Here is a 27845-nt window from a genome sequence, read left to right as displayed (position 1 = left end):
ATCAATTCTTCAGCGCTCAGTTTTCTTTATGGTCTAACTCCTACATCCATACATGACTTCTGGAAACACCATAGCTCTGACTATACAGACCCTTGTTAATACAGTAATGACTTCAAGTTTTAATATGCTCTCTAGGTTGGTTATGGCTTTTCTTCCAAGAAACAAGCGCCTTTTAATTTCATGGCTGCAGCCAATATCTCTAGTGATTTTGGAGCCCGAGAAAATAAAGTCTGTCACTCTTTGCATTGTTTCTCCACCTACTGAAGTCCATTCTATGAAGTGATGGGACTGGGTTTCATGATCTTCACATACTAAATGTTGTGTTTGAAACCAGCTTTTTCACTCTCCTGTTTCACTTTCATCAAGAGATTCTTTAGTTCCTCTTCACTTTCTGCCCTAAGGGTGGTGTCATCTGCATATCTAAGGTTATTGATATTTCTCCCAGGAATCTTGATTCCAGTTTATGCCTCATCCAGCCGCGCATTTAGCTTAAATACTCAATACTCTGCATTTAAGTTAAATAAGCAATGTGAGAACATACAGCCTTGATGTACTCCTTTCAAAATGTGGAACCAGTCTGTTCCATGTCCAGCTCTAACTGTTGCTTCTTGACCTGCATCCTAATTTTTCAGAAGACTGCTAAGGTGTTCTGGCTTTCCCATCTCTTTAAGAATTTTCCACAGTTTCTCGTGATCCACACAAATGCTTTAACATAGTCAATAAAGCAGAAGTAGAGGTTTTTCTGGAACTCTCTTTTTCTATGATCCAAGGGATGTTGGCAATGTGACCTTTGGTTCCTTTGCCTTTTCTAAATCCAGCTTGAACATCTGGAAGTTCTGGTTCACATACTATTGAAGCCTGGCTTGGAGAATTCCGAGCACTACTTTACTGGCATGAGAGATGAGTGCAACAACTGTGCTTCAGTTTGACCATTCTTTGGCATTGCCTTTCTTTGAGATTTGAATCAAAACTGATATTTTCCAGTCCTGTAGCCAGGGCTGAATTTCCCAAATGTGCTGGCACATTGAGTGCAGGATTTTGAACCTGAAACTCCAATACTTTGGCCACCTGATGCCAAGAGCTGACTCATTGGAAAAGACTCTGATGCTAGGAGGGATTGGGGGCAGGAGGAGAAGGGGACAACAGACGATGAGATGGCTCGATGGCATCACCGACTCAATGGACATGAGTTTAAGTGAACTCCGGGAGTTGGTGATGGACAGGGAGGCCTGGTGTGCTGCGATTCATGGGGTTGCAAAGAGTCAGGCATGACTCAGCATCTGAACTGAACTGAATTCCAAATCATAAACTGATCTGTTAATTAATGTGACATTAAAAGTATTGAGTGGAAGTCAAGATATCTGAAACATTAATATATCACATTTAAAGAAAATGACATTTTAAGAAAGTGATTTTTATTTTGTAAAATGAAGTTATACAACTATAAATTTTGAGAATATTTTCAAATCAGAGAATAGGACACACTATGCTTTTATGCCTGATAGCTGCCATCTGAAACCCATTTCTGAAGTTACTTTTGGAAAATGGTCTGACCCAAATCACCCAATTATGGATTTTTCAATAGGAAACAATGTCTCTGTTAAGCACTTTATAAATTCCAGAGTTAGAGCAGGTATTTCTACTGCTTTCTGGTAGTTCAGATGGTAGAGAACCTGCCTAGAATGCAGGAAACCAGGGATCGATACCTTGATCGGAAAGATCCCCTGGAGAAGGATATGGCTACCCACTCCACTATTCTTGCCTGAAGACTTCCATGGATAAATGAGCCTGGCTGCCTACAGTCCATGGCATTGCAAAGAGTCACACACGACTGATGGACTAAGCACACAATTGTCAACTGTATACACTGTTTCTAATAAATATCATTCTAATAGATTTATTACTCATGGAGGTACTGTTGGCACACATATAGTAACCCCCAAAATGTATGATTTCTGTAAGGTACTCCATGATTTCCAATACATCTCTGCAATTCCAGTCATTAGTTATACTAAACATTAGGTTTCATATCACATGGATTCTAAAATAACAATCACTGTCACAAAAATTACACTGTGATTTCCTTGGTGGTCCAGTGACTGAGACACCTGGCTCTCAATGCTAGCTTCGGCGAGGGCGGCGGTGGGGGGTGGGGGGGTCAGGACTTGGGGGAGGTGCCTAGGTTTGATCCCTGATCAGGGAACTAAATCCCATATAGCACAAGTAAGATCCACTTGCTGCTGCTGCTAAGTCATTTCAGTCGTGTCCGACTCTGTGTGACCACATAGACTGCAGCCCACCAGGCTCCCCCATCCCGGGGATTCTCCAGGCAAGAACACTGGAGTGGATTGCCATTTCCTTCTCCAATTCTTGAAAGTGAAAATTGAAAGTGAAGTCGCTCAGTCATGTCCCACTCTTAACTACCCCACGCACTGCAACATAACAGGCTCCTCCGTCCATGGGTTATTCCAGGCAAGAGTACTGGACTTAGCTGCCATTGCCTTTTCCAAAGATACAGTATAGCCAAATAAATACATATTTTTCAAAAAGAATTACAGTAAGATATGTTAGGAGGCATTGCGAACTGACATCTGGTCGCACCTAATCTCTCTTTCATAGCTCCATTACATTTTTTGAATTTTTCCTCCTTCCAGTGTTGCTTTGGCACTGCATTACTTTGAGTCAGAACACTTTGTTTTTCCTGAATGGTCACCAACCCAGACTCCCAAAAGCACCTGTTTCTTGCAGATTCTTGCCCACAAGCTGAAACAGAAAATACTCACTTGATATCCTCACATAGCCCGGATATTGGGTTCAGAGTGCTGGTCACGTCAGGCTGCTCCTGTGACAGGGAGGGAGGCAGCCAGACCCCTAGATATGGGTTTGTGATCCTGTGACCTCATGACCCCTCAGAACTGCAATTATCTTTTCACCTGTATCTGCGATGTGAGACAGGCTTAGAGAACTGAGATTATTTGTGGAAATCTTTATGGCTCAGTTGCTAATGATAAAAGAACAATTAAAGGTTTGTACCGATCATCTCCAAAGGGACTCTTGAAATGCTTGAGGAAGGTTCTATTCCCTTTGGTCCCTGGAGACAGACAGGGACTCACAAGGAACCTGTAGTAAATACTGAGGTCTGACAAAGGAAGGGAATTTCATGTGTCTGCTTGTATAGTTTGTATCCATGAGGTGTTTCTACCAAAAACGAGTTATTTCCTATTCTTGAGACCACTGAACTGTGCCTCCATTTAGATTATGAGTAGAGAAATGGAGCCAAAGCACCTGAGAGGGATTTTCAAGAATTTCTCCATCTGTCATTTTACAAAGGTGAAATGTTCATACCTCATTGTCTGAAATGTCATAGAACTTCTCAAAAAGTATCTTGAGGCAAATACCCCCTGTTTATAGTTAGGATTCAATGTCTGATAGATAGAAATTCCCGCATAATTTCCACTGTAGTCTGCAATAGCAGGTACACCTTAGTGCCAACTCCCTAGAGAATATTCTCCTAGTTCTTAGTGACCAAAGTCATATTCAGAACCAGAGGTTCCAGCAGGGAACTGTGAGATTTGACCTACTGATACTTTTATCATGAAAATCAGTATCAATATCCTCTACTTAGAATTTGTCCCCACTCACAGATACTTAAGAAACATATTTTCTTTTCATTTTGTTCACACCCCAAAACATGTGGGATCTTAGTTCCCTGGCTAGGGAAGGAACCACAATGCTGCATTGGAAGGTGGGGTCTTAACCACTGGGCTGCTGGGGATGCTCCAAAACACATTTTCTTTAATAAGTAATTTATTACCTTGACATACATTTTCCTTTATATTGTAATGATTAATGCTTTCTGTGTAAGAAATGATTAAACCTTCAACTCTGAGATCTTAACTCCCGAGCAGGGATTGAACCCAGTAATAACCTGCAGTGGAAGCACAGCATCTTAACCACTGGACTACCAGGGAAGTTGCTAATCTCACATTTAAAGAGAAAGGTGTACTCTCCTGGGATACAATGGTCTGTGGGCCTCTTACTATTTTTCCTGTCTTGTGTTAGCGCTTCTCCAGATTATCCTTTCAAGGACTGGGTGAAGAGGAGGAGGTTAGGAAAGAAAGCCAACAGTAGGGGAGGGTGTTTGGGAAGCTAAGTGCAGAGCAGTCGATGTGATCCACGCGTCCCATTTGCCTAGTTTCGTGCCCAGTTTTAGCACAAAAAGTCCTGCTTCTTGGAAACTTGTTCAGTCCTGGAAGAAGCAGGGCAATTGGTGGCTTCAGCAGCAGCAGCAACAATTAACAGAGGCAATCTGTGTATCAACAGATTCTGACAGGAGTAACAGTATGTCATTTCTGTGGTTACGTTATAAACGACAATGTGGATTCCTATCTCCCTCTTTCTTTCTGGAATCACTTCCTAAGAGAAAAGCCAGCTTCCCTGATGGAAGCAGGTCTCTGGTTACAATTACTGAGGCTTCCTCCCAACGGATTATCTGAGTGGTTACATTCTGCTTTTCGTCACTGAGGAGACACCCATCTTCACACACTCCCACAAAGGGCTTTTGAATTTTCCCCGTTTTTCAACTTGCTGAAAACATCTCGGCTTTCCATAGAGGCAGCTCTCAAAATTCTTCTCTTTTGCCTTAAGTTCTTTGAAACACTAACTTAGAACAGGCAGGAAGCAGCTCTGCTCCAGAGGAAATCAAAGAGATTTAAAGGCATCAAAAGGCAGAGAAAGGAAGCACAGCTGGACAGAAGGACCAACAGACCCAAAACTGACAGGGGCGGGGGTGAGGGGAGGCAAGGCCCCGTCCCCACTGGCCCCGCCCATAAGTACCTGCGCCTCCGGCCTCGTCCCACCCTCTCCCCTTTCCTCGCCTATCTTTGGCCGCAGCGTAGCGCACTCACCTTCCTCTGTACCGGATCTTCCGCCCGCGCGTGCGCAGTATCCTGCAGACCCGGAATTGAGTTTAAATGAGCGACAGAGTGTTCTGGTGAGTTTTGTTTGTTTAAAACCCGATTCCGTGTCCCACAGCCTGTTGTCCTTCACACGTGGCTTTCGGGGGTCTCTGTGAACGTTCAAACCACCGTCCCCATTTTCCCGTCCCCAGTGTGTGTCCTCGCATCGCCGTGAGACGTTCTGAAGTCCTTTGTCTTAGCTGCCGGGTCCCTGGGGTCCACGTCCGCTTCCTGTTAATATCGTTCTAGAGTCCACGTCCTTCTCTGGCAGTTCTACCTTCTAACTTGTAGAGACCGCTGCTTAAAGTCCGGCATTGCCCAACCCCTAAGTCCCTGATCCACGAAGAGGTGAAGGAGGCTCTATTCTGTATGGAGTTTGGTCAGGGTCTCGCCTAAGGTTTGAAGGGGAGGGTCAGCCTAGAACGTGTGGTTTTCACAGGAAGGGCCGCGAGTTCTGAAGAAAAGAATAAAACGAAAAACACCTCGTTTGATTCTGTGTTCCAGAATCCCTCTGTGTCAGTGGCCGTAGAGGATTGTATTTTGTACCTGTTGAGATCCTCCCTCTGTGTGGGGCTGTGTGACAGGGAGCTCGGTGTGTTTTTCTAGGTATTGAACAGTCTATTTTCAACATTCAGGGGTCACTTCCCAAGACTGATCTTACGTGAGAAGGAAGCCCAGAGGAAGAGGAAAGCAAGGAGTCAGAAATGACTCATTCCGAGGTAAGAGGCATAGTCCTTTTGTTTGTTTGTTCTGTCTCTTTCCTGAAATGCTGTTTCTTTGGACTTGATAAGCTTCTTAACTTCTGAACGGGTTTGTTTGAACTTACCCATAATCATGATCCCAAGGGACCCATTGCCCTCCTGACACATCAGAATGGCAAAAACAGTATTGCCAGCCAAAGAATCTCAGTTCAGTTCAGTTCAGTCGCTCAGTCGTGTCCGACTCTTTGTGACCCCATGAATCGCAGCACGCCAGGCCTCCCTGTCCATCACCAACTCCCGGAGTTCACTGAGACTCACATCCATCGAGTCAGTGACGCCATCAGCCATCTCATCCTGTATCGTCCCCTTCTCCTCCTGCCCCCAATCCCTCCCAACATCAGAGACTTTTCCAATGAGTCAACTCTTGGCATGAGGTGGCCATAGTACTGGAGTTTCAGCTTTAGCATCATTCCTTCCAAAGAAATCCCAGGGCTGATCTCCTTCAGAATGGACTGGTTGGAACTCCTTGCAGTCCAAGGGACTCTCAAGTGTCTTCTCCAACACCACAGTTCAAAAGCATCAATTCTTCTGTGCTCAGCCTTCTTCGAAGTCCAACATTCACATCCATACATGACCAGAGGAAAAACCATAGGCTTGACTAGACGGACCTTTGTTGGCAAAGTAATGTCTCTACTTTTCAATATGCTATCTAAGTTGGTCATAACTTTCCTTCCAAGGAGTAAGCGTCTTTTAATTTCATGGCTGCAGTCACCATCTGCAGTGATTTTGGAGCCCAGAAAAATAAAGTCTGACACTGTTTCCACTGTTTCCCCATCTATTTCCCATGAAGTGATGGGACCAGATGCCATGGTCTTCGTTTTCTGAATGTTGAGCTTTAAGCCAACTTTTTCACTCTCCACTTTCACTTTCATCAAGAGGCTTTTGAGTTCCTCTTCACTTTCTGCCATAAGGGTGGTGTCATCTGCATATCTGAGGTTATTGATATTTCTCCCGGCAATCTTGATTCCAGCTTGTGTTTCTTCCAGTCCAGAGTTTCTCATGATGTATTCTGCATATAAGGTAAATAAGCAGGGTGACAAAATACAGCCTTGAGATACTCCTTTTCCTATTTGGAACCAATCTGTTGTTGCATGTCCAGTTCTAACTGTTGCTTCCTGACCTGCATACAGATTTCTCAAGAGGCAGGTCAGGTGGTCTGGTAGTCCCATCTCTTTCAGAATTTTCCACAGTCTATTGTGATCCACACAGTCAAAGGCTTTGGCATAGTCAATAAAACAGAAATAGATGTTTTTCTGGAACTCTCTTGCTTTTTCCATGATCCAGTGGATGTTAGCAATTTGATCTCTGGTTCCTCTGCCTTTTCTAAAACCAGCTTGAACATCTGGAAGTTCACGGTTCACGTATTGCTAAAGCCTGGCTTGGAGAATTTTGAGCATTACTTTACTAGCATGTGAGATGAGTGCAATTGTGCAGTAGTTTGAGCATTCTTTGGCATTGCCTTTCTTTGGGATTGGAATGAAAACTGACCTTTTCCAGTCCTGTGGCCACTGCTGAGTTTTCCAAATGTGCTGGCATATTGAGTGCAGCACTTTCACAGCATCATCTTTCAGGATTTGAAATAACTCAACTGGAATTCCATCACCTCCACTAGCTTTGTTCGTAGTGATGCTTTCTTTTTTTTTTTTTCTTAATGATGCTTTCTAAGGCCCACTTGACTTCACATTCCAGGATGTCTGGCTCCAGGTCAGTGATCACACCATGGTGATTATCTGGGTCGTGAACATCTTTTTTGTACAGTTCTTCTGTGTATTCTTGCCATCTCTTCTTAATATCTTCTGCTTCTGTTAGGTCCATACCATTTCTGTCCTTTATCGAGCCCATCTTTGCATGAAATGTTCCCTTGGTATCTCTAATTTTCTTGAAGAGATCTCTAGTCTTTGCCATTCTGTTGTTTTCCTCTATTTCTTTGCATTGATCACTGAGGAAGGCTTTCTTATCTCTTCTTGCTATTCTTTGGAACTCTGCATTCAGATGTTTATATCTTTCCTTTTCTCCTTTGCTTTTCACTTCTCTTTTTTTCACAGCTATTTGTAAGGCCTCCCCAGACAGCCATTTTGCTTTTTTGCATTTCTTTTCCATGGGGATGGTCTTGATCCCTGTCTCCTGTACAATGTCCCGAACCTCATTCCATAGTTCATCAGGCACTCTATCTATCAGATCTAGGCCTTTAAATTTATTTCTCACTTCTACTCTATAATTATAAGGGATTTGATTTAGGTCATACCTGAATGGTCTAGTGGTTTCCCTTACTTTCTTCAATTTAAGTCTGAATTTGGTAATATGGAGTTCATGATCTGAGGCATAGTCAGCTCCTGGTCTTGTTTTTGTTCACTGTACTGAGCTTCTCCATCTTTGGCTGCAAAGAATATAATCAATCTGATTTTTGTGTTGACCATCTGGTGATGTCCATGTGTAAAGTCTTCTCTTGTGTTGTTGGAAGATGGTGTTTGTTATGACCAGTGCCTTTTCTTGGCAAATGTCTATTAGTCTTTGCCCTGCTTCATTCCGTATTCCAAGGCCAAATTTGCCTGTTACTCAGATTTTATCTGACTGAATGTTATAACCCCTTTTGATATTTGTTTACAAAGCTTCCTAAATGATTTGACTTCTAGCTGACTTTGAAATGCTTCAGAGGGCCCCTGAGACATCCCAGGGAGCTATTAAACTACCTGGGTTCATTGGACATGTAAAGTTACATGGGAAGTCCTGTTGAAGGGGTGATAAATCTTCTCAGATTATACTGTATGGTGGATGTTACCAATATAGATATCCTAAAATTATGTGGAGTCTTATAGATCTGATATGCCCTAATAAAATCTGGTCAACTATAATTCTACTTATCCTGTTAAAGTGTTACAAGTCACAGCAGTGACCAGGCTACACTGTCAATTGCAGTTTAATCAGATTTAAACATGCCTTCTATGGTTTCACTCTGATGCCTTTGGAAGAATACTGCTACTTCATGATTTATGGAAAAGATTTTTCTAAGGTTAACCGATAAACAACTTTTGTTTGCTATCTGGTAAGCTGGTAGCAGACTGGAATTTAGTCTAATCTCTATGTTAATAGAACAAAGTTTTCTTAGAATGCAGCTTTCAAGAAGAGATTATGAATTTTTTTGCCTTTAAGTGATTTATATTCATTTTTAAAATCTTTTGTTACTTTGGTAAAGTAAATAAGCATTACTTAAGGTTATGGTACATGTAGACAAAGCTTATTCTTCTTCTCCAAAAGTAACCCCTCATGGTTAGACTTTTGCCATCCTGATATCCTTAAAACATGGCCATGGTCTGCTCCTGAATCATGGAATAAATATGCTAATGTTGCCCTGATTATTTTATAATTGCTCTTTCAGATGAGAATAGTTTCTCTTGTGGATCATAACTCATCGTCCTTTCTTCACATTAGAAATTGGGTAAAAAGGAAAACTGTAAAAAAATATATTTTGTAATACCAGCCAAGCCACCAATCACGACCAGGTCTGCTCCTGAATCATGGAATAAATATGCTAATGTTGCCCTGATTATTTTATAATTGCTCTTTCAGATGAGAATAGTTTCTCTAATGGCTTGTGGATCATAACTCATCCTCCTTTCTTCACATTAGAAATTGGGTAAATAGGAAAACTGTGTAAAAAAATATATTTTGTAATACCAGCCAAGCCACCAAATCATGACCAGGTCTCTGAACTTGCCGTTTTCATCTTGGATCACATTAGGAAGACTTCCCACAGCCTACTGGCATCTGTACTTTGTATTTCAGGGACGGCTAATGTTTCAGGATGTGGCCATAGACTTCACTCAAGAGGAGTGGGAATGCCTGGACCCTGGTCAGCGGAAATTGTACAGGGACGTGATGGTAGAGAACTACAGGAACCTGGCCTCCTTGGGTGAGGATATCTGCCTTCCAGAATCCCTTATCTACCCACTGCGTTTTTGTTCCGTCATTTCTAGAATGTCTTCTGAAATTTTCTGCTTCCCACAGTATTTTCAGATCTGTGCTCTCTAGGGGATAATGGGTTATTTCTGAGTTTAGAAAGAAAGGCTTCATGATGAATCATTGTGCTGGTGATGTTTTTCTTCCTTGATGTACTCTGCGTCCTTCATTCCAGGTTACTGGTAATTGTGTAAGTTCTGTGGTATTAAATAGTTGCACCCTCTCTTAATCTCACATTGACACTACTTACTTTTGCTTTAGTACTACTTGACCAGAATCTCAGGACCTGATTGTTAGGTGTGTGTTAGTATTGTATAGCGGCTTTGAATAAAGTATTTCAGGAAATCGTTGTCTAGAAGAAAATGCATTCTCGTCTCACCTCAATACATATTGGATTCGATACTGATGAATCTCTAACAACACAAATATTCCTTTCTCTGATCATCAGGGCTTGTGTCTAAGGTGGACCTGGTCACCTTTCTGGAGCTATTGAAGGATCCCAGGAATATAAGGAGAATGAAGACAACAGCCATTTACCCAGGTAGGTATGAATGGTTGGAGATGATGACTCAGGTGGTGTTGGGAGATTTGCTTCAATGGAAATGGTTTTTGAAAACCTGGGTTTGTTCTGCTACTGTGATAGAAATGTATAACCTGCCTCATTCTCTCTCTTTAATCATTCATGAATTTATCTCCAGTGATTACTTTTCTCCATCATAGTGTGACCTAAAAGTCTCTTCTTGGCTTTTGACAAATTACATTCATTCGTTGCTCTTCGATTTCTTGGGGGACCTAGGAAAACTCTGCCCGTTTCTGAGTAACTGTATGACAGTCCTGTTAAAGTTTCCTTCTACCTCTAGACAGAAATGTGTGAGTCAAGTGGTAGACAAACTGCCGAATTTCCAGGAATACTAGGGACAGGATTTTATTCTCTGATTTATAATTTCCTATCCACTAGGAGCGACACATAGGACCTTCTAAATAAATTTCAAATTCAAGTAATTTTTCACTGCAGAAAGCAAAACCTGGTAAAAATGAAACAATGCACATCTCAGGTTGACTTGAAAGTTTCTCTTTACCTTATATGATCTCATACTAAATATCTTTAGTGTATTTGCCCCAATTCTAACATGCTAAAATACTTTATTGTGTTTTATTACCTCATAGAATTTTAAAATACATTGACATAAAATCTTAGCACATTTTCCACTACATTATTAATGGTTGATTCAAACTATGACAATTTTTAGATTATATAAAGAAATCTTTATTAAAAGTTCTAATTGGAATATAGCTGTTTTCCAATTTTGTACTCCTATACAGCAAAGATAATCAAATATACATATCAGTCAGTTCAGTTCCGTCGCTCAGTCGAATCTGAGTCTGTGATCCATGGTCTGCAGCAGGCCAGGCTTCCCTGTCCATCACTAACTCCCAGAGCCTGCTCAAACTCATGTCCATCGAGTCAGTGATGCCATGCAACCATCTCACCCTCTGTCGTCCCCTTCTCCTCTCATCTTCAATCTTTCCCAGCATCAGGGTCTTTCTCAGTGGGTCAGTTCTTTGCATCAGGTGGCCAAAGTATCAGAACTTCAGGACTTCACCATGTCCTTCCAATGAATATTGAGGACTGATTTCCTTTAGGATGGAGTGGTGTGATCTTCTTGCAGTCCAAGGGACTCTCAAGAGTCTTCTCCAATACCACAGTTCAAAAGCATCAATTCTTCAGCACTCAGCTTTCTTCATGGTCCAACTCTCACATCCATACATGACTACTGGAAAAACCATAGCTTTGACTAGATGGACCTTTGTCAGCAAAGTAGTGTTTCTGGTTTTTAATATGCTGCCTAGGTTGGTCATAGCTTTTCTTCCAAGGAGCAAGCGTCTTTTACTTTCATGGCAGTAGTCACCATCTGCAGTGATTTTGGAACCCCCCAAAAATACAGTTTCTCACTGTTTCCACTGTTTCTCCCACTGTTTGCCCTGAAATGATCTGACCGGTGCCATGATCTTTGTTTTTTGAAGGTTGAGTTTGAAGCCAGCTTTTTCAGGCTCTTCTTTCAGTTTCATCAAGAGACTCCTCAGTTCCTCTTTGCTTTCTGCTCTAAGGGTGGTGTCATCTGTATATCTGAGATTATGGATATTTCTCCCTGAAATCTTGATTCCAATTTGTGCTTCATCAATCCCAGTATGTCCATGAATGTACTGTGCATATAAGTTAAATAAGCAGGGTGACAAATACAGCCTTGATGAACTCCTTTCCCAATTTGGAATCAGTCCATTGTCACATGTCCAGTTCTCACTGTTGCTCCTTGACATGCATACAGATTTCTCAGGAGGCAGGTAAGGTAGTCTGGTGTTCCCATCTCTTTAAGAATTTTCCACAGTTTCTTGTTGTCCACACAATCAAAGGCTGTGGTGTAGTCAATAAAGCAGATGTATTTGTTTTTCCAGAACTCTCTTGCTTTTTATATGATCCCAGGGATGTTGGCAATTTGATCTCTGATTCCTCTGCCATTTCTAAATCCAGCTTGAACATCTGGAAGCTCTCGGTTCACGTACTGTTAAAGCCTCACTTGGAGAATTTTGAGCCTTTGCTATTGTTTGAAATGAGGGAAATTGTGTAGTAGTTTGAGCATTCTTTGCATTGCCTTTCTTTGTGATTGGAATGAAAACTGACCTTTTCCCATCCTGAGGCCACTGCTGAGTTTTCCAAATTTGCTGGCTTATCGAGTGCAGAACTTTAGCATTATCATCTTTTAGGACTTGAAATAGGTCAGCTGGAGTTCCATCACCTGCAGTAGCTTTGTTGGTAGTCATGCCTTCTAAGGCTGACTTTACTTTGGATGCCAGGATGTCTGTTACTAGGTGAGTGACCACACCATCGTGGTTATCTCGGTCATTAAGATCTTTTTTGTATAGTTCTTCCATATATTCTTGCCAACTTCTCTTAATATCTTCTTCTTCTTTTAGGTCCATCCTGTTTCTGTCCTTTATTGTTCCCATCTTTGCATGAAATATTCCTGGTACCTCTAATTTTCTTAAAGAGATCTCTAGTCTTTACCATCCTATTGATTTCCTTCCCATTTAGGTCTCCACAGAGCAATGAGTAGAGTTCCCTCTTTCAATCATAGTTTTAAAGTCTCTCTTCTTATTTAATTTTTTAAAACTAGTACTTTATTAAGTTTATCTTATTTGTATTCAGCTGGACACTGTCTTATGTGTCCTCAGTTTCTGACTAGTTCTCTGTCACTATCATTTATGATTCTTAGATTGAAAGATCTAATAGAACATTCTCAGAAACATGTGTGGCAAGAAGTGGATTTAAGAATTACTAGGCACCTAGGATTTGTGAAAGTGCTTGGTGTCTCCACTTAAGATGACTAAAAGCAAGAAGTAATCATTAGATTGCCTGTCACCTCTTAACTCAGTGGTCCTTGGAGGTTTTTATCTTGTTTCTTCCCCTATAATGTATTTATTTGCCATCTCATATTGTCCTGCGTTCTGTTTGTGGTCTTTGTTTTGAAGGGTGCAGCCACCTAGTTAATCTTCCTTCTGGTATCTGCACCTTGGTGGGTGAGGTTGGTCCAGAGGTTTGTGCCCTTATCCTCTCTTGATCTGTGCTCTGATTGCTGTTAACTGTGACCAGAGCCTGCCCTGGATATTCAGGGCTGTTTCCCCCTTGTTCTGTGGTTGTTACTGCCCTGTCTTTGGTGGTGCCTGCTCCCTGCATGGTGGAATAGAGCCCCCAGATCTGAGTCTTTGCTGTGATTCTGATCTGTGGTGCCAGGCAGGTGGGATTGGAGCACACCCACTGGGAGAGAAGTCACTGAGTATTACTCCTCTAGGAATGTTCACCTCAGGGTGTGCTCTGGTGTCCTCTCTCATGCGTTCTGCAAGCTCTCATGTTATGTAGTGTTGGCACTGCTCTTGTCCCCCCCCAAACCATGGGCATGATGGCACATGGCCCTGGTGTCTCTCAGCTGTTGTTTTCACAAGGTCACCAGCATAGATTCAGTGAAGTCAGGTCCTGGGATTGCATTCAGCATGGAGCTGGACCCGCTGTGGTGCTACAGAGCAGCTCAGGCTCTGTCCTGGCCCAGCCCCCTTGGGTAGGAGCCCACAAAGTCTACAGCTACTAAAGCTACACCTGCCATGAATGAGAGAGCCCTTGGTTGTTGGTTCAGATGCTCTGTAGGGGCTGAGGTTACAAAGCTGGTCATGGGTGTAAGACTGTGGCTTTTGTTGCTGCAAGGAGAGTTTTCAGCTTTTCTTCTTTATTGCTGGGGTTCACCTGTGCTTTCTGCTCCATCTGTGCGTGTGGCCAACTCACAGGTGTCTTCTCCTGAGGCTGCCCCAGAGCTCAGGATTCTGCTGATTGTGGAGGAGGTTGATGGGGGAGGCCATGGCTGGGGCTCAAAAGACCCCAGGCTGGGTAGAGTTCTTCCTAGTCCTTGGCTAGCAGAGGCAGGCACAAGGGACAAGGGATGCAGTGGGCTCATTCCCTGGGCATCATTCAACAATGACACTCTCTCTATAGTGGTTCACGCTTCCTCCACAAGCATCCTGTTTATAGACCTCCTCCCTCACTCCCGTCCCCTCAGGATGTCTCCTCACAGCAAACGCAGAGTCCTCTGCCTGGGTCTGCTCTCCAAACCCCACATTTCAGCACCCAGCCCTTGTCTGTATTGCTGGACATGCCTCTAAGGCTGGGTGGGCAGGGCTGGGGTCAGTACCCTGTGTGCAGGTCTCACTCTGTCCTGCTGCCACACACTGTTTGCCATGTTCTCTTCCCACAGAGAATGAGGCTCTCCTTCTGTCCAAACTGAGCTCCCCCAGTGAGGGGCTTCCTTGGATATGGAGACCTCTCCTCACTTTCATCTCCCTGCAGGGTTGCAGGCCCCAACCCACTTCCTCTCCTCTTCTTTTTCCTTCTTCTTTCTTTTGTCCTACCCTGCAGAGCAGGAATCTTTCTTGTCCTTTCAGATTTCCAAGGGCCTCTGCTAGTGTTCAGCTGGGCTCTGTGAGAATTGTTCCATTTCTCATTCATTTGTGGAGAGAGAGATGAGCTCCACATCTGCCTAAGCCTCTGGCATCTTGATCCTTCCATCTCTATTTTATTTTTAAACTAGCTATGATCATCAATTTTCTCTAAATCTTTAAAGATATTCACTGAGAATAGCAGGTAAAATTACTTGTTATTTGGTATCTTTCAGCTATGTCTCCACAAGACACCCAGGATTTGATGCCAAAGAATCCAGCGTTAGAAGATGTATTCCCAAAAGCAAACCTAGGAATATATCAAACATTTCACCTCAGAAACTTAAATTTAATGAAAGATTGGGAATATACCAGGGTATATGAAAGACAGAGAGGATGTTTATATGGACATAAAGAAATGGAGACAGTTACACATAATGCTAACATTACTGCAAAAAGAAATGAGCAACGTGAGTCAAATTGGGAAAAACAGCAACTTCAATCTTCAACATCAGCCGAGACGTGTAAGTGTTTAAGAAAAGATTTCCATCCTTTTATGAAACATACGTGTTCTCTAAAAGAAAATGTGGAAAATCTGGAAGGTAATCTAGTCTCTACTGCAAATACTCATTCAGACAATTCTGAACATAGGCTTCCACTAAATATACATTCAAGCATGTCTGAACACGTACAATTTAACAATGAGTGTGAAAACTCACAATCTAAGCAATTTGAGGGATCCATGAGCAGGGTGTCATTATTCTTCCCCCAACAGATATCTTCTATCCATTCCAAGATATATAATGTTGATGATAATGGAAGAGATGCAATCCAACCATCATTGTTCAATACATATTGTGGTATGGTTAATACACAACAACTTTCCATGTATAATAAAATGAGTCAGACCTTAAGTAAGAGCCCCAGCTCCAATAATTACAAGAGTATTTATGGCGGACTGAGAAGATATTCAGGCAATGAAACTAGGTACACAGTTGAAGGAGACTCAAACCTTAAGAAACATCAGGGACCTGAATCTTCAAACAAGGATTCTAAAAGTAATAAATGTAGAAATACCTTTGATCAAATGTCAGGTTTTTCTCTAGATAAGAGTACTTGTACTGGAGAGAGGACTTGTAGTGAATATGGTAAGGTTTCTAATCACTGTTCAGAACTTACTCAACAGGACACTGTTCAGAATGCACAGGAAGAAAACAAGTGTAAGATATGTGAGAAAGTGTTTAGTAAGTCATCCAATCTAAGTAGACATAGGAGAATTCATACAGGAAGGAAACCTTTCAAATGTACAGAATGTAGCAGAGCATTTAACTGTCACTCACTTCTTACTCAACATCAGCGAATTCATGCTGGAGAGAAACCTTATATATGTAAAGAATGTAACAAAGCCTTTCATCGTTCCTCATTTCTTACTCAACATCAGCGAATTCACACTGGAGAGAAACCTTATAAATGTACAGTATGTGGCAAAGCCTTTACTTACAACTCAAGCCTTATTAAACATCAGCAAATTCATGCTGGAGAGAAACCTTATAAATGTACAGAATGTAGCAAAGCCTTTACTTACAACTCAAACCTTATTCAACATCAGCGAATTCATGCTGGAGAGAAACCTTATAAATGTACAGAATGTAGCAAAGCCTTTACTTACAACTCACACCTTATTCAACATCAGCGAATTCATACTGGAGAGAAACCTTATAAATGTACAGAATGTAGCAAAGCCTTTACTTACAACTCACTTCTTATTGAACATCAGCAAATTCATACTGGAGAGAAACCTTATAAATGTACAGAATGTAGCAAAGCCTTTATTTACAACTCACTTCTTATTCAACATCAGCGAATTCATACTGGAGAGAAACCTTATAAATGTACAGAATGTAGCAAAGCCTTTTATACACAACTCAGACCTTATTGAACATCAGAGAATTCATACTGAGAGAATTCATACTGGAGAGAAACCTTATAAATGTACAGAATGTAGCAAAGCCTTTATTTACAACTCACTTCTTATTCAACATCGGCGAATTCATACTGGAGAGAAACCTTATAAATGTACAGAATGTAGCAAAGCCTTTACTTACAACTCAATTCTTATTCAACATCAGCGAATTCATACTGGAGAGAAACCTTATAAATGTACAGTATGTGGCAAAGCCTTTACTTACAACTCACTTCTTATTAAACATCAGCGAATTCATACTGGAGAGAAACCTTATAAATGTACAGAATGTAGCAAAGCCTTTACTTACAACTCAGCCTTATTGAACATCAGCGAATTCATACTGGAGAGAAACCTTATAAATGTACAGAATGTAGCAAAGCCTTTATTTACAACTCAGAAACCTTATTCAACATCAAATTCATACTGAGAGAAACCTCAGCAAAATCATACTGAGAGAAACCTTATAAATGTACAGAATGTAGCAAAGCCTTTACTTGCAACACAAGCCTTACTCAACATCAGCGAATTCATGCTGGAGAGAAACCTTATATATGTAAAGAATTATAAATGTAAACAATGTACAAACTTTCATCTGGAGAGAAACCTCATAAATTCTTATTCAACATCACGGCTTATTCAACATCAATTCATACTACTGGAGAGAAACCTTATAAATGTACAGAATGTAGCAAAGCCTTTACTTTTCAAAACAACTCATGCTTATTCAACATCAGCGAATTCATGCTCGATAGAAACCTTATAAATGTACAGAATGTAGCAAAGCCTTTATTTAAAACTCAAGCCTTATTCAACATCAGGGAATTCATGCTGAAGAGAAACCTTATAAATGTACAGAATGTAGCAAAACAAACTCACTTCTTATTCAACATCAGTGAATTCAACTGGAGAAAACCTTATAAATTCAACATGTAGCAAATTCATACTGAGAGAAACCTTATTAAATGTACAGAATTCAGCAAAGCCTTTTAAATGTTACTCAGAATGTAGCAAATCTTTACATGCAACTCAGACCTTATTCAACATCAGCGAATCCATACTGAGAGAGAAAAATACCTTATATATGTAAAGAATGTAACAAAGCCTTTCATCACAACTCAGTTCTTACTCAAACATCATCAACATCATACTACTGGGAGAAACCTTATAAAAATGTGGCAAAGCCTTTAAAAAATGTTCAACAAAATTTATTGAAGAGAAACCTTATAAATGTACAGAATGTAGCAAAGCCTTTATCTGTTACTCAGATCTAACCTATCATCAGCAAATCCATACTGGAGAGAAGCCTGATATATGTAAAGAATGTAACAAATAATCGGTTTGGGGAAAAACCATACAAATGTAAACAAGAATGAATTCATACTGGGGATAGACGTTATAAATGTACAGAATGTCGCAAGGCCTTTATTACACGTTATAATCTTACTGAACATCGGTGCATGCATACTGGAGAGAGACCATATAAATGTACTGAATGTGGCAAAGTCTTTGGTTACAAGTGCTCTTACTCAACATCAGCGAATGCATACTGGAGAGAGACCTTATGAATGTACTGAATGTGGCAAAGCCTTTAGTCGGAGTGCTCATCTCACTAAACATCTGAGAACACACACTGGAGAGAAACTCTAGTAATGGAACAAGTGATGGAAGAGGTTTGCCCTAAACATGCATCAGAAAACACAAGAGTTTATATAAAAAACCAATGGAAATGATGTAACCAATATGTAGAAAAGTATTTAATCAAAAGTTAAATGGAAATAAATATCAGAGATTGCATAATAGAAGGCATTTCATCAATCTTGTTTTCAGAAGTTTCTCTGAAGTACAATGACTGTAGGGAGTACTCCATAGTTAAAACACATAGAAAATGGACATATTAGCATGAATCGTGAGATGAAGGTTGATGGTTAGAAAGTTACAATTCTTAGCAATGTATGTATGAAAGCAAAAGTAAAGTCACTCAGTCGTGTCCAACTTTGCAACCCCATAGACTGTAGCCTACCAGGCTCCTGTGTCTATGGGATTTTCCAGGCAATAGTACTCGAGTGGATTGCTATTTGTATGCTTGTTTAGAATGACGTGATTTTGAGATTCTTTGATGTGAATGTAATTCAACACTCAATCCATACTAAGCTTTCTACTGTGTTTGGAAACGTAGTTTTTTTATGGTTTATTAAAGATTAGCCTTTTTATATTGTGTTGCAACCATTTCTATCTATCCTCCATTAGAAGATGAAGGATACCATAATGTAAAATGGACAATGACCATCTAAATGGAGGTGTTTGGCATTGATGTGAAATATCTGGAAGTTGCCATGATGTAAGTGATCATTTAATCTTTCCATGTATTAAAGTAAGATAGAAGTTGGTTTTAAAAGTTTCAATAGTAATATCGTTGATTTGTAAGAAAAACACAATGAGAGTTCACTGCAATATTGATGTATCTTTATCATATCAACACACAAGTCATGATTATTACTTGACAATGTTGAAATGAAGACAGCTTCTGTGATAACCCAGAAACGTATTAGAAAGTCTTCCTGGAAGAGGCGTGGAATTAGTGTATACCATGCTTCCTAAGTGCTTCCTAGGCTTTGTTTGGTAAGCTGTAAAAGTCACAAATCTCATATCCTTATATCAAAAAATGAGTATTGTTGACAATTTCCCTAAACTGGTCCATGCTGTTGCTGCCTCAGCATCTGTCTGGGCAGCAGGCAGCCTGTGGTTTCTTGAACTCACAAAAGCCAGTCCTGTGAGCACCTGCTTCTAGATGACCACCTTCCTTGAGATCAACAGTCTTGCTGAACCCCAGGGTCTACTTTACAAGCCCCCCTTCAATGACACCCTCACAGTGCTCACCGGATTTGTTGTTTTGGTTTGAATGGATTAATTCACACTCACCCTAGGGAGCCCAGAGCACCTCACCCAGCATAACTTCTACAGGCTAAACTGCAAGAACTGGTGTTTTCTCTGCCTGATTCTAGCTTTGACCTCTCTCAGAAATTCCTGCCCGAAATCCTCCCCTACAGAGAGGTCTTAGGTGTGGTGAGTGTGAGGCTTTGAGCTCAGGACTCCTGAACATTGGTTTGGGAGAAGAAACATCAGAAAAAAAATGGGATTTGCTGAGGACTCCATTAACGGCCACACTGTAGACCTGCAGATTGATAACTTCTTGGAGTGGGGACCTGACCACCAGGGATTGTATTCATTGAAATGGTTCAGACAGAATCTTTAGCCAAATGGTTTCCATCTGGTTTCCCATCAGGATCACATGACCAGTGTCAGGAACTGACCTTACTGATGCCCTCCCAACAGAGTTCTATGTTGGTCCTGTGGGAGCATCACTGTGGTATCTAGGAAGTGCTCCAGGGGATTCTAAGCAGAGGCCCGGGTTTATTAAGTGCCTCCTGATCCATCTGTGAGAGCTGAGCCCTGGCTTCGTCCATGGAGAGGCAACAGGGTTGGTTTAGCTGGATTTGGACAGAGAAAGTCAGTCAGCTCACATCACCTGTGAGAGCAGAGTTTTAGGAGCTCTCTATGGTGAGAGAACAATCAAGAAATAAGTTCACAGGCTGGTCTCCAGGTAGGAATTTATTGTTCCCAAATCTCTCCTGAGACAGAGGACAGGAGAGGTCGGTCTTCTCAGCTTTCCAAGGCCCTTCTGTCTGTAGGAGCATTGGTTGCAGGTTAAAGAGCTGTTTTAATGGCCTCAGCGGTATTTTCTCAAAACTCAGAAGTGTGTTTGCAGCGTAAGATCCCCAGAGAAGGCAGAGCAGGAGGAAGAAGAGGAGGAAATGGCAACTTCTCAGGTAAATATCCTGTCCTGGGTCTGGGGCTGCATCTGCTTTTCCTCCTGAAATGCCCAAATGAGAATCTGCAAGCCTTTAGCTTTCTGCTCCTAGTTTTTCTTCCCGGGCATCTCATCACCTTATTTCTTCCCATTTCTTCTTATCATAGTGAAGACCAGCCCTTTAGACTACTTTGTGTCCCAGAGCCTTTGCTCCATTGTCTGCATCCTCGCTTTCTATGGAGCATGATGAATTCTCACCGTGAATCAGCGACTTTCAACTGTTGAAACTATTCTTTTTGTGAGAGATCAGCATGGGGAGTCACTCCTATCCTCACTCCCACTGGGATGTGGTTTGGTGTTGGGATTTTAGGGACGTTGCGAAATGCAGTGATGACTTAGCACCTGGGTGCAATATAGATATTTAAAACAGAGTTTGAAAATTTTTGCCGGGGAAAGCCCCGGCTGATCCAGGGGTCTAATGGGATTAATATAAAGCGTTATTTATTTAAATATTTTATCAAAGATATAAAGAGTAATAGGATGAGGATAGCTCAGTAGGAAAATTCAGTGGACAAAAGAGGCCCTTCAGCTTACAATTTCTAATCAGACCAATAAAACTTCAAGACAAGAAGTTTTGCACCTCTAAAGAACCAGTTTTTAGAAGGTGTCCATCTCATTCTCTCAAGGTTGGGAGACACTGAGGCCTCCCGGTCGGATCAGACAAGCCCCAGGCATAATTAAAGAACCTTGAGCGGGTTTGTAGGCTGCAGATGGAAACTCAGCCAGAATTTGGGAGAGAGAGGGACATGGGGAGACTCCTCCGAAAGAGGTGAACAAGGCCCAGCCCCCTTTATTTTCCAAAGTAGTTTTTATACCACAAATAGTGCATAGAGGATAATGGTTTTGGGGTAGATGTCATGCAAGGACAGCAGACTCCTGGTCCTCGATCCGAAGCCAGTTTTTCAAACTTATCATATGCAAAAGTTCAGGTGGATTTATCATCTTCTTCCGGCCAGGAGGCCTGTTAACATTTTAAGAAACTTATCTTTCTCTAAAGGTGATTATTCCAAAGTCAGGCACCAGCTGGTCCAAAAAAGCATTGGACAAAGCTGCATTCCTATAGGACAAAGGTGAGGTGGGCTCAGCAATCAAGAAAAGAATTAACTCATTGGTTCCAAGGTTACAAACATTGAGGCTACTACTTACATTTTTATACACCCATTATGTCATTTCAATACACTCCCCAGAGGACACAGTAGGGTAAGAGTATGGAGACTTAGCAGCAAACATTGGGTAAATATCCTGAAAAACCCTTCACCAATGCAATTTCTAATCAATCTTTTAACTGCCCAAAGGAATCTGTGTTTAGACAGTTTAGAACATCTCCTGCATCTCATCATCTTATTGGGAGGCTTTGAACAATCATCATGTGAAGACCAGCCCGTTAGAAAACCTATTCAGGCTTTGCTCCATTGATTGCAAAGGAGTTTGTATGGGTTGAAACATTCTCACACCCAGGAATTATTAACTGGAGCTGTTGAAACTATTTTTTTGTGTGGGGACAGCCCCATAAAGTCAGAGTGTAGGTAAGCACAAAGCAGAAACTAGGCAGACTCTGGTTTGGGGGTAGATTCGAGAATTTTAGGGATCCTGAGGAAATGCAGTGATGACAAGCCTCCTACCTGTGACCTTTGATATTTAAAACAGAGTTTGAAAATGCCATTATACATAGAACCAACTCTCTTCTGTCCATGGGATTTTCCAGGCAAGAATTTTGCAGTGGGTTCCCATTTCCTCATCCCGGGGATTCTCTCCACCCCGAGACTGAAGCCACATCTCCAGCATTGGCAGGCAGATTCTTTACCACTGAGCCAGCTGGGAAGCCCAGTGACTCAACTCAGAGGTCCACAGTTTTTCAGAAAATTTTCAGAAATAAAAAGAAAACTAGGAGATGCTGTCCTTTGCATTGCTGAGTCTTACTACTTAAATGCATTATTAGGATACTAAACAGGGGAAGTATATGTGAAATGAAATTTGCATAAAATTGACAGTTTTAAATGTTAGATTCAAGTTATAATTTCATTGTTAATTCCAGAATGCCCAGGCAGTGATTGTGCATCTTTCATGTGATTCATTTACACCGTGACATCTGATGCCCACTGGTTCTGGAGACGTCACTCTGACATCATGAGACTATGAAGTTCATACTTCTCTCTCTCTTTAAACAAGGTTGTGGAAAAAAGGAATAAGGAATGTGTGGAAATGCTCATAGTTAATGGGGAAACTCCCCATCTTCTTGGTTTCTCTTTGCTTCTGAGAATGAACACTCATTGTGTTGATTATAGATAGTGGGTTTTCGGGGTAGGGAATTGATCACTCAAGCCCAGGTGTGATGTTTCCAGAACACTCCAGGCTCAAATCACAGACACAGTCTTTTTACCACTTATTTGTATTTTTTTAAATATTTACAGCAATCATAATGGAGCTAATCTGTTTTCCACTGTGTTGAAAGATAAAGCTCAACACAAATGATACAGTTTTTCAAGAAAGAAAAGCTTCAGAACCAATAGTCTTTATTTATCTTATACTGCTGTGTATGTTTCCACCCTAAATGTATCTAAAATGTACAAAGAATATCATCCACAAGTAGATGTATATATATTAACCCTTTAAAAATGATCTTGATTTTATTGACATGAAGAGCTTTAATATTCTTAGTAAGTATAATCTCATTTTAATGTATCCCTGTGTGCAGAAAAATGTTGAAATTATTTGATGATTTTTTTCTTGTTTTGGTATTCTCCCAAGTTATATAAAGTTCTTTTGAAAAATACACTAATTTATTTGTTTGCCTGGTTGTGTCTTAGTTGTAGCAGGCAGGATCTTGGAGCCATGTGGGAGATTTTGTTGACACTGGAGAACTTTAGTTGTGGGGTGTGGGATCTATTTCTCTAAGCAGGTATTGAACCCATCCCCCTGCCTTGGGAGCTGAGAGTCTTAGTCATGGACTGTCAGGGAATGTTTCACAGTAGGAGTCCTGTGTGCCCTTTCCTATCTCTCTTGAGCCCTCTGTTCCTTTTCAGTTCCTGTCAGGAGGAGAGGACTGACAAGCCACTCCCAGGACTGAGATAATAGAGATGGGATGCTTACAGAGGATTTCCTTCATTAGCTTTTCCATTTGGTGAAAGGGATTATTTAAGACCCTCTTTTGATATGGATCCTGGAGATGGAAATGGCAACCTACTCCAGTATTCTTGCCTGGAGAACCCCATGGACTGAGGAGCAAACTGGGTTACAGACCACAGGGTCCCAAAGAGTGGGACAGGACTGAGTGACTTCACTTTCACTTTGATATGGATAGAAAGTGAAGAGGAACTAAAAAGCCTCTTGATGAAAATCAAAGAGGAGAGTGAAAAAGTTGGCTTAAAACTCAGCATTCAGAAAACTAAGATCATGGCATCTGATCCCCTCACTTCATGGAAAATAGATGGGGAAACATCGGAAACACTGTCAGACTTTATTTTGGGGGATTCCAAAATCACTGCAGATGGTGATTGCAGCCATGAAATTAAAAGACACTTACTCCTTGGAAGGAAAGTTATGACCAACCTCGATGGCATATTAAAAAGCAGAGACGTTACTTTGCCAACAAAGGTCCGTCTAGTCAAGGCTATGGTTTTTCCAGTGGTCATGTATGGATGTAAGAGTTGGACTGTGAAGAAAGCTGAGCGCCGAAGAATTGATGCTTTTGAACTGTGGTGTTGAGAAGACTCTTGAGAGCTATCTAGGTTGGTCTAACAACTTCCTTGGACTGCAAGGAGGTCCAACCAGTCCATCCTAAAGGAGATCAGTCCTGGGTGTTCACTGGAAGGACTGATGCTAAAGCTGAAACTCCAATACTTTGGCCACCTCATGCGAAGAGTTGACTCATTGGAAAAGACCCTGATTCTGGGAGGGATTGGGGGCAGGAGGAGAAGGGGATGACAGAGGATCAGATGGCTGGATGACATCACTCGATGGACATGAGTTTGCGTGAACTGCGGGAGTTGGTGATGGACAGGGAGGCCTGGCGTGCTGTGATTCATGGGGTTGCAAAGAGTTGGACACGACTAGCGACTGAACTGAACTGAACTGAACTGAACTTTGATATGGATTGCCTTTTGGCCTTATGGCCTCTATTGCTCTGTTTCCTTGGTAACTTGTAAAGTCTGGTCTTTTGATCTTTATCTGAAGAAGCTACGTTGTAATACAGTATAAATACTCACACAGAATTCAATAAAGCACCCTTGTACCACCAGACTTGGGTCCCCATGTCCTTCTTTTTTTTCTCTTTCTGGCTGATTCCCTGAAGCGCAGAGGCCTGCTGCGTAACCCAGGGAATATTAGCCTCTTTCCTTCTTTTACTTTCTTATCATCAACTCCAGACCACCAGGTTCCGTTCCATTAAAGTACCCCAACGATGGACCACCACAAAAGTCCCTCTAAAACTTCTACAAACTTTCATTAGTGTTGTCTCTGTGTATTTGTGTTTTATTAGTTCAATTCTAGGTCACACAAACTGAAGCAAAATTCAAGCTCTGCCATTTAATGAATGTTTGACAAAATATTTGCAAAAAGGTAGAACTGCAATGGTGTTGATTTTATATTATTTATGTGGTGCATTTAACAGTAAAAAATTGTTAGAAAGACATAGAATATATACTAAATAAATCAAAGGGTTGTAGCTGCCCTGGGTACTATTCTATCAGACCTCTCAAATTGCAAAACACTTACAATTCAATGTTTAAGTATGAATCTTTACTATTCTATTTCTTTGCAGCTCATGTAGCTTAAAATGGCTATTTAAGGAGCAGTTTTCTTCACATTACTAGTTACAATAAGCTTGTTTAAAATGTGGAGCATTGGCAGCTGCAGGGCCCGAGGCCACAACCCTGTCAGGCTGAGGAAGCACAGGAGCAGCCATCCTCCGGGACCAGAGGCCACAGCAGGAGCCCTCAGCATCCCCGCCAGACTCCACACCTGCCCCTACTGCCCGGAAAGATGCTTCTCGCGACGTTTAAGCTGTGTGCCGGAAGCTCCTACAGACACGTGCGCAGCATGAAGGGGCTGCAGCAGCAGGCTGTGCTGGCCATCAGCCAGGAGCTGAACCGGAGGGCCCTAGGGGGCCCGGCCCCAGCTGCGTGGATTAACCAGGTTCGGCGTTGCGGCTCTCTCCTAGGTTCTCAGCTGGAAGACCCTCTCTACAGCGACCAAGAGCTGGCCTATATCCAGCAGGGAGAGGAGGCCATGCAGAGGGCCCTGGGCATCCTCAAAGACCAGGAGGGCTGGAAGAAGGAGAGCCGGCAGGCCAATGGGGACGAGGTGCTGAGTAAAGTGATCCCTGACGTGGGCAAGGTGTTCCGGTTGGAGGTGGTGGTGCACCAGCCCATGGAGAGGCTTTATGAAGAGCTTGTGGAGCGCATGGAGGCCATGGGTGAGTGGAATCCCAATGTCAAGGAGATCAAGGTCCTGCAGAAGATTGGAAAAGACACGGTCATCACTCACGAGTTGGCTGCAGAGGCGGCAGGAAACCTCGTGGGGCCCCGAGACTTTGTGAGCGTACGCTGTACCAAGCCCCGGGGCTCCATGTGTGTGCTGGCTGGCATGGCCACACTCTATGAGGAGATGCCCCAGCAGAAGGGTGTCATCAGAGCTGAGCACGGCCCCACCTGCATGGTGCTCCGCCCCTTGGCTGGAAGTCCCTCAAGGACCAAACTCACCTGGCTGCTCAGCATTGACCTCAAGGGATGGCTGCCAAAGACCATCATCAACCAGGTCCTCTCGCAGACCCAGGTGGATTTTGCCAATCACCTGCGCAAGCGCCTGGAGTCCTGCCCTGCTCTTGAAGCCAGGTGTTGAAGGCCAACTTGCGGCTCCACCAGCTCCCGGCTGAATGGGTTTGAGGGCTCACGAGGAGGCCCCTGCTAGAAGCCTCCAAGTCTGTTAAAGATCTTATCTGAGGACAGTGGGACAAGGTGGTGGCACGTTTTCAATAAGATACTACAGCTCAGCTACTACAGCAGCATTTTAGTACCAAGAGAATGCGGACAAGGCTCTTCTAACTTCATTCACTGATGAGCTGTAAAATGAAGCATAAGGGTCTCAAAACATTTGTGAAACTTTTTTTTCCTGGGTCCTGACAGCGTCTACCTAAAAATATCTTGATAATGCTACCAGTTAAGGAATGCAGGGTGCAGAGGGTGCAGAACCCAAGGATCAGGTTGTCAAGCTTGAGGAGGTCAAGAGGTCTGCAGGCAATGTGTGCAGACCGAGGTCTTGCACAGGGCCTCCCACAACCCTCTGCTCCTCTACCAAGTGGGTGGACAGCTGCACCAAAGAGTAAGCAACTCCCACAGCAGACGGCTTCTAGAACTCTAGTTCAAGTGACCTTACGGAAAAAATACAGAACTGTTATACTGATTCCCGTACTTCTTCCATGACAGGAGTCAGAATAAAGAATTGTAACTAACATAAAAACTTTCAGTTAGTCTGTACCCGATTTAAAATTCTACTCTTTAAAAATCCATGCTAGTAAATGGCAAGCTCATACTAAAGGAGCCGTGGATAAAGATTTTAATTAAACTAAATCTCTTACTTCATTCAAAGGAAAAACTCCAGGGGACTTAAGAATTTCAATTATGTAGGATCTGTTACTGGAATCTTTCATAAAAATTTAATTTGGAAAATACGCACAAGACTAAATCAATTCTTACAAGAACTCTATAGCTGGTAGCTGATTAATGGGCATTGGAAGATGAAGATTTTGACTGAAGATTTTTATTTACCTAAAAGGATAGAATCAAAAGCGAGGGACTGAATGGTATTACTGAGAAAATCAAAAAGCAAATTTTACTACTTTCCCATTAGTTGCTTTAGATCTGAAATAGGAACTGAATCTTTAGTCTGGAGTCTATCCTGTCCTCTTAGCTTGACTCGGGGCTGCAATTTCTCTGCTTTAACAGGTCAACGTCTTACTGTCTTGGAGGAGATGGCTGGAAGAAGGTGTGATAGCATGAGAGCAAAATCCCTTTCCAAGGTCTGAGAATTGGTGCTCTAAACATCTAAGTTGAGATGGGGTTATCTGGCTAAAATACATATGCAGGATGAAAACCCAACCATTATCACTTGAAGTGTTTCCATTCCAGTGCTAACAGCATTGATGATTTACACCATGTGGAATGTCAGGCTAGCTAATTTATTAAACAAATTAGCAGTAGCAGAAATGCTGGTATTTATTGAGGCATTGAGACTGTACAACTGACACAGGTATATATTAATATTTATTGTTTCTTATTAGTCTATTTTTGGCATAGATGAAATTGTTTTTCCAGCCTGGAAGCTTCAGAGTGAGAAGGAGTAACTGTGAAGTATTTCAA

The 27845-nt window shown here is 41.9% G+C and overlaps 1 protein-coding gene, 1 non-coding gene and 1 pseudogene across 3 annotated transcripts; all 3 read left to right on the top strand.

The window, feature by feature from the left end:
- The first annotated feature begins 3928 nt into the window (after positions 1–3928).
- On the top strand, positions 3929–10226 carry LOC102265872 (uncharacterized). Of its 2 annotated transcripts, XR_011467585.1 has the most exons (4): positions 3929–4993; positions 5594–5677; positions 9503–9629; positions 10125–10226. It is a non-coding gene; the product is annotated as an uncharacterized protein (transcript). The 2 variants fall into 2 exon arrangements; XR_011467584.1 differs by lacking the exon at positions 3929–4993 and having other exon boundaries at positions 5359–5677.
- Positions 10227–14463: 4237 nt separating this feature from the next.
- On the top strand, positions 14464–17049 carry LOC102273985 (zinc finger protein 345-like). The gene is given in 2 exon segments (XM_070387755.1): positions 14464–16568; positions 16570–17049. Coding segments are annotated over 2 exon segments (2154 nt in total). The 5' UTR covers positions 14464–14894.
- An 8298-nt stretch (positions 17050–25347) lies between these two features.
- LOC138991720 (steroidogenic acute regulatory protein, mitochondrial pseudogene) lies at positions 25348–27020 on the top strand (annotated as a pseudogene).
- The last annotated feature ends 825 nt before the right edge of the window (positions 27021–27845 follow it).

Source organism: Bos mutus, chromosome 18 (assembly GCF_027580195.1).
Source record: "Bos mutus isolate GX-2022 chromosome 18, NWIPB_WYAK_1.1, whole genome shotgun sequence".
In the NCBI taxonomy this organism is placed as follows: domain Eukaryota; kingdom Metazoa; phylum Chordata; class Mammalia; order Artiodactyla; family Bovidae; genus Bos; species Bos mutus.
Note: the sequence above shows the minus strand (reverse complement) of the source record. Positions and strands in the feature narration are given on the sequence as shown.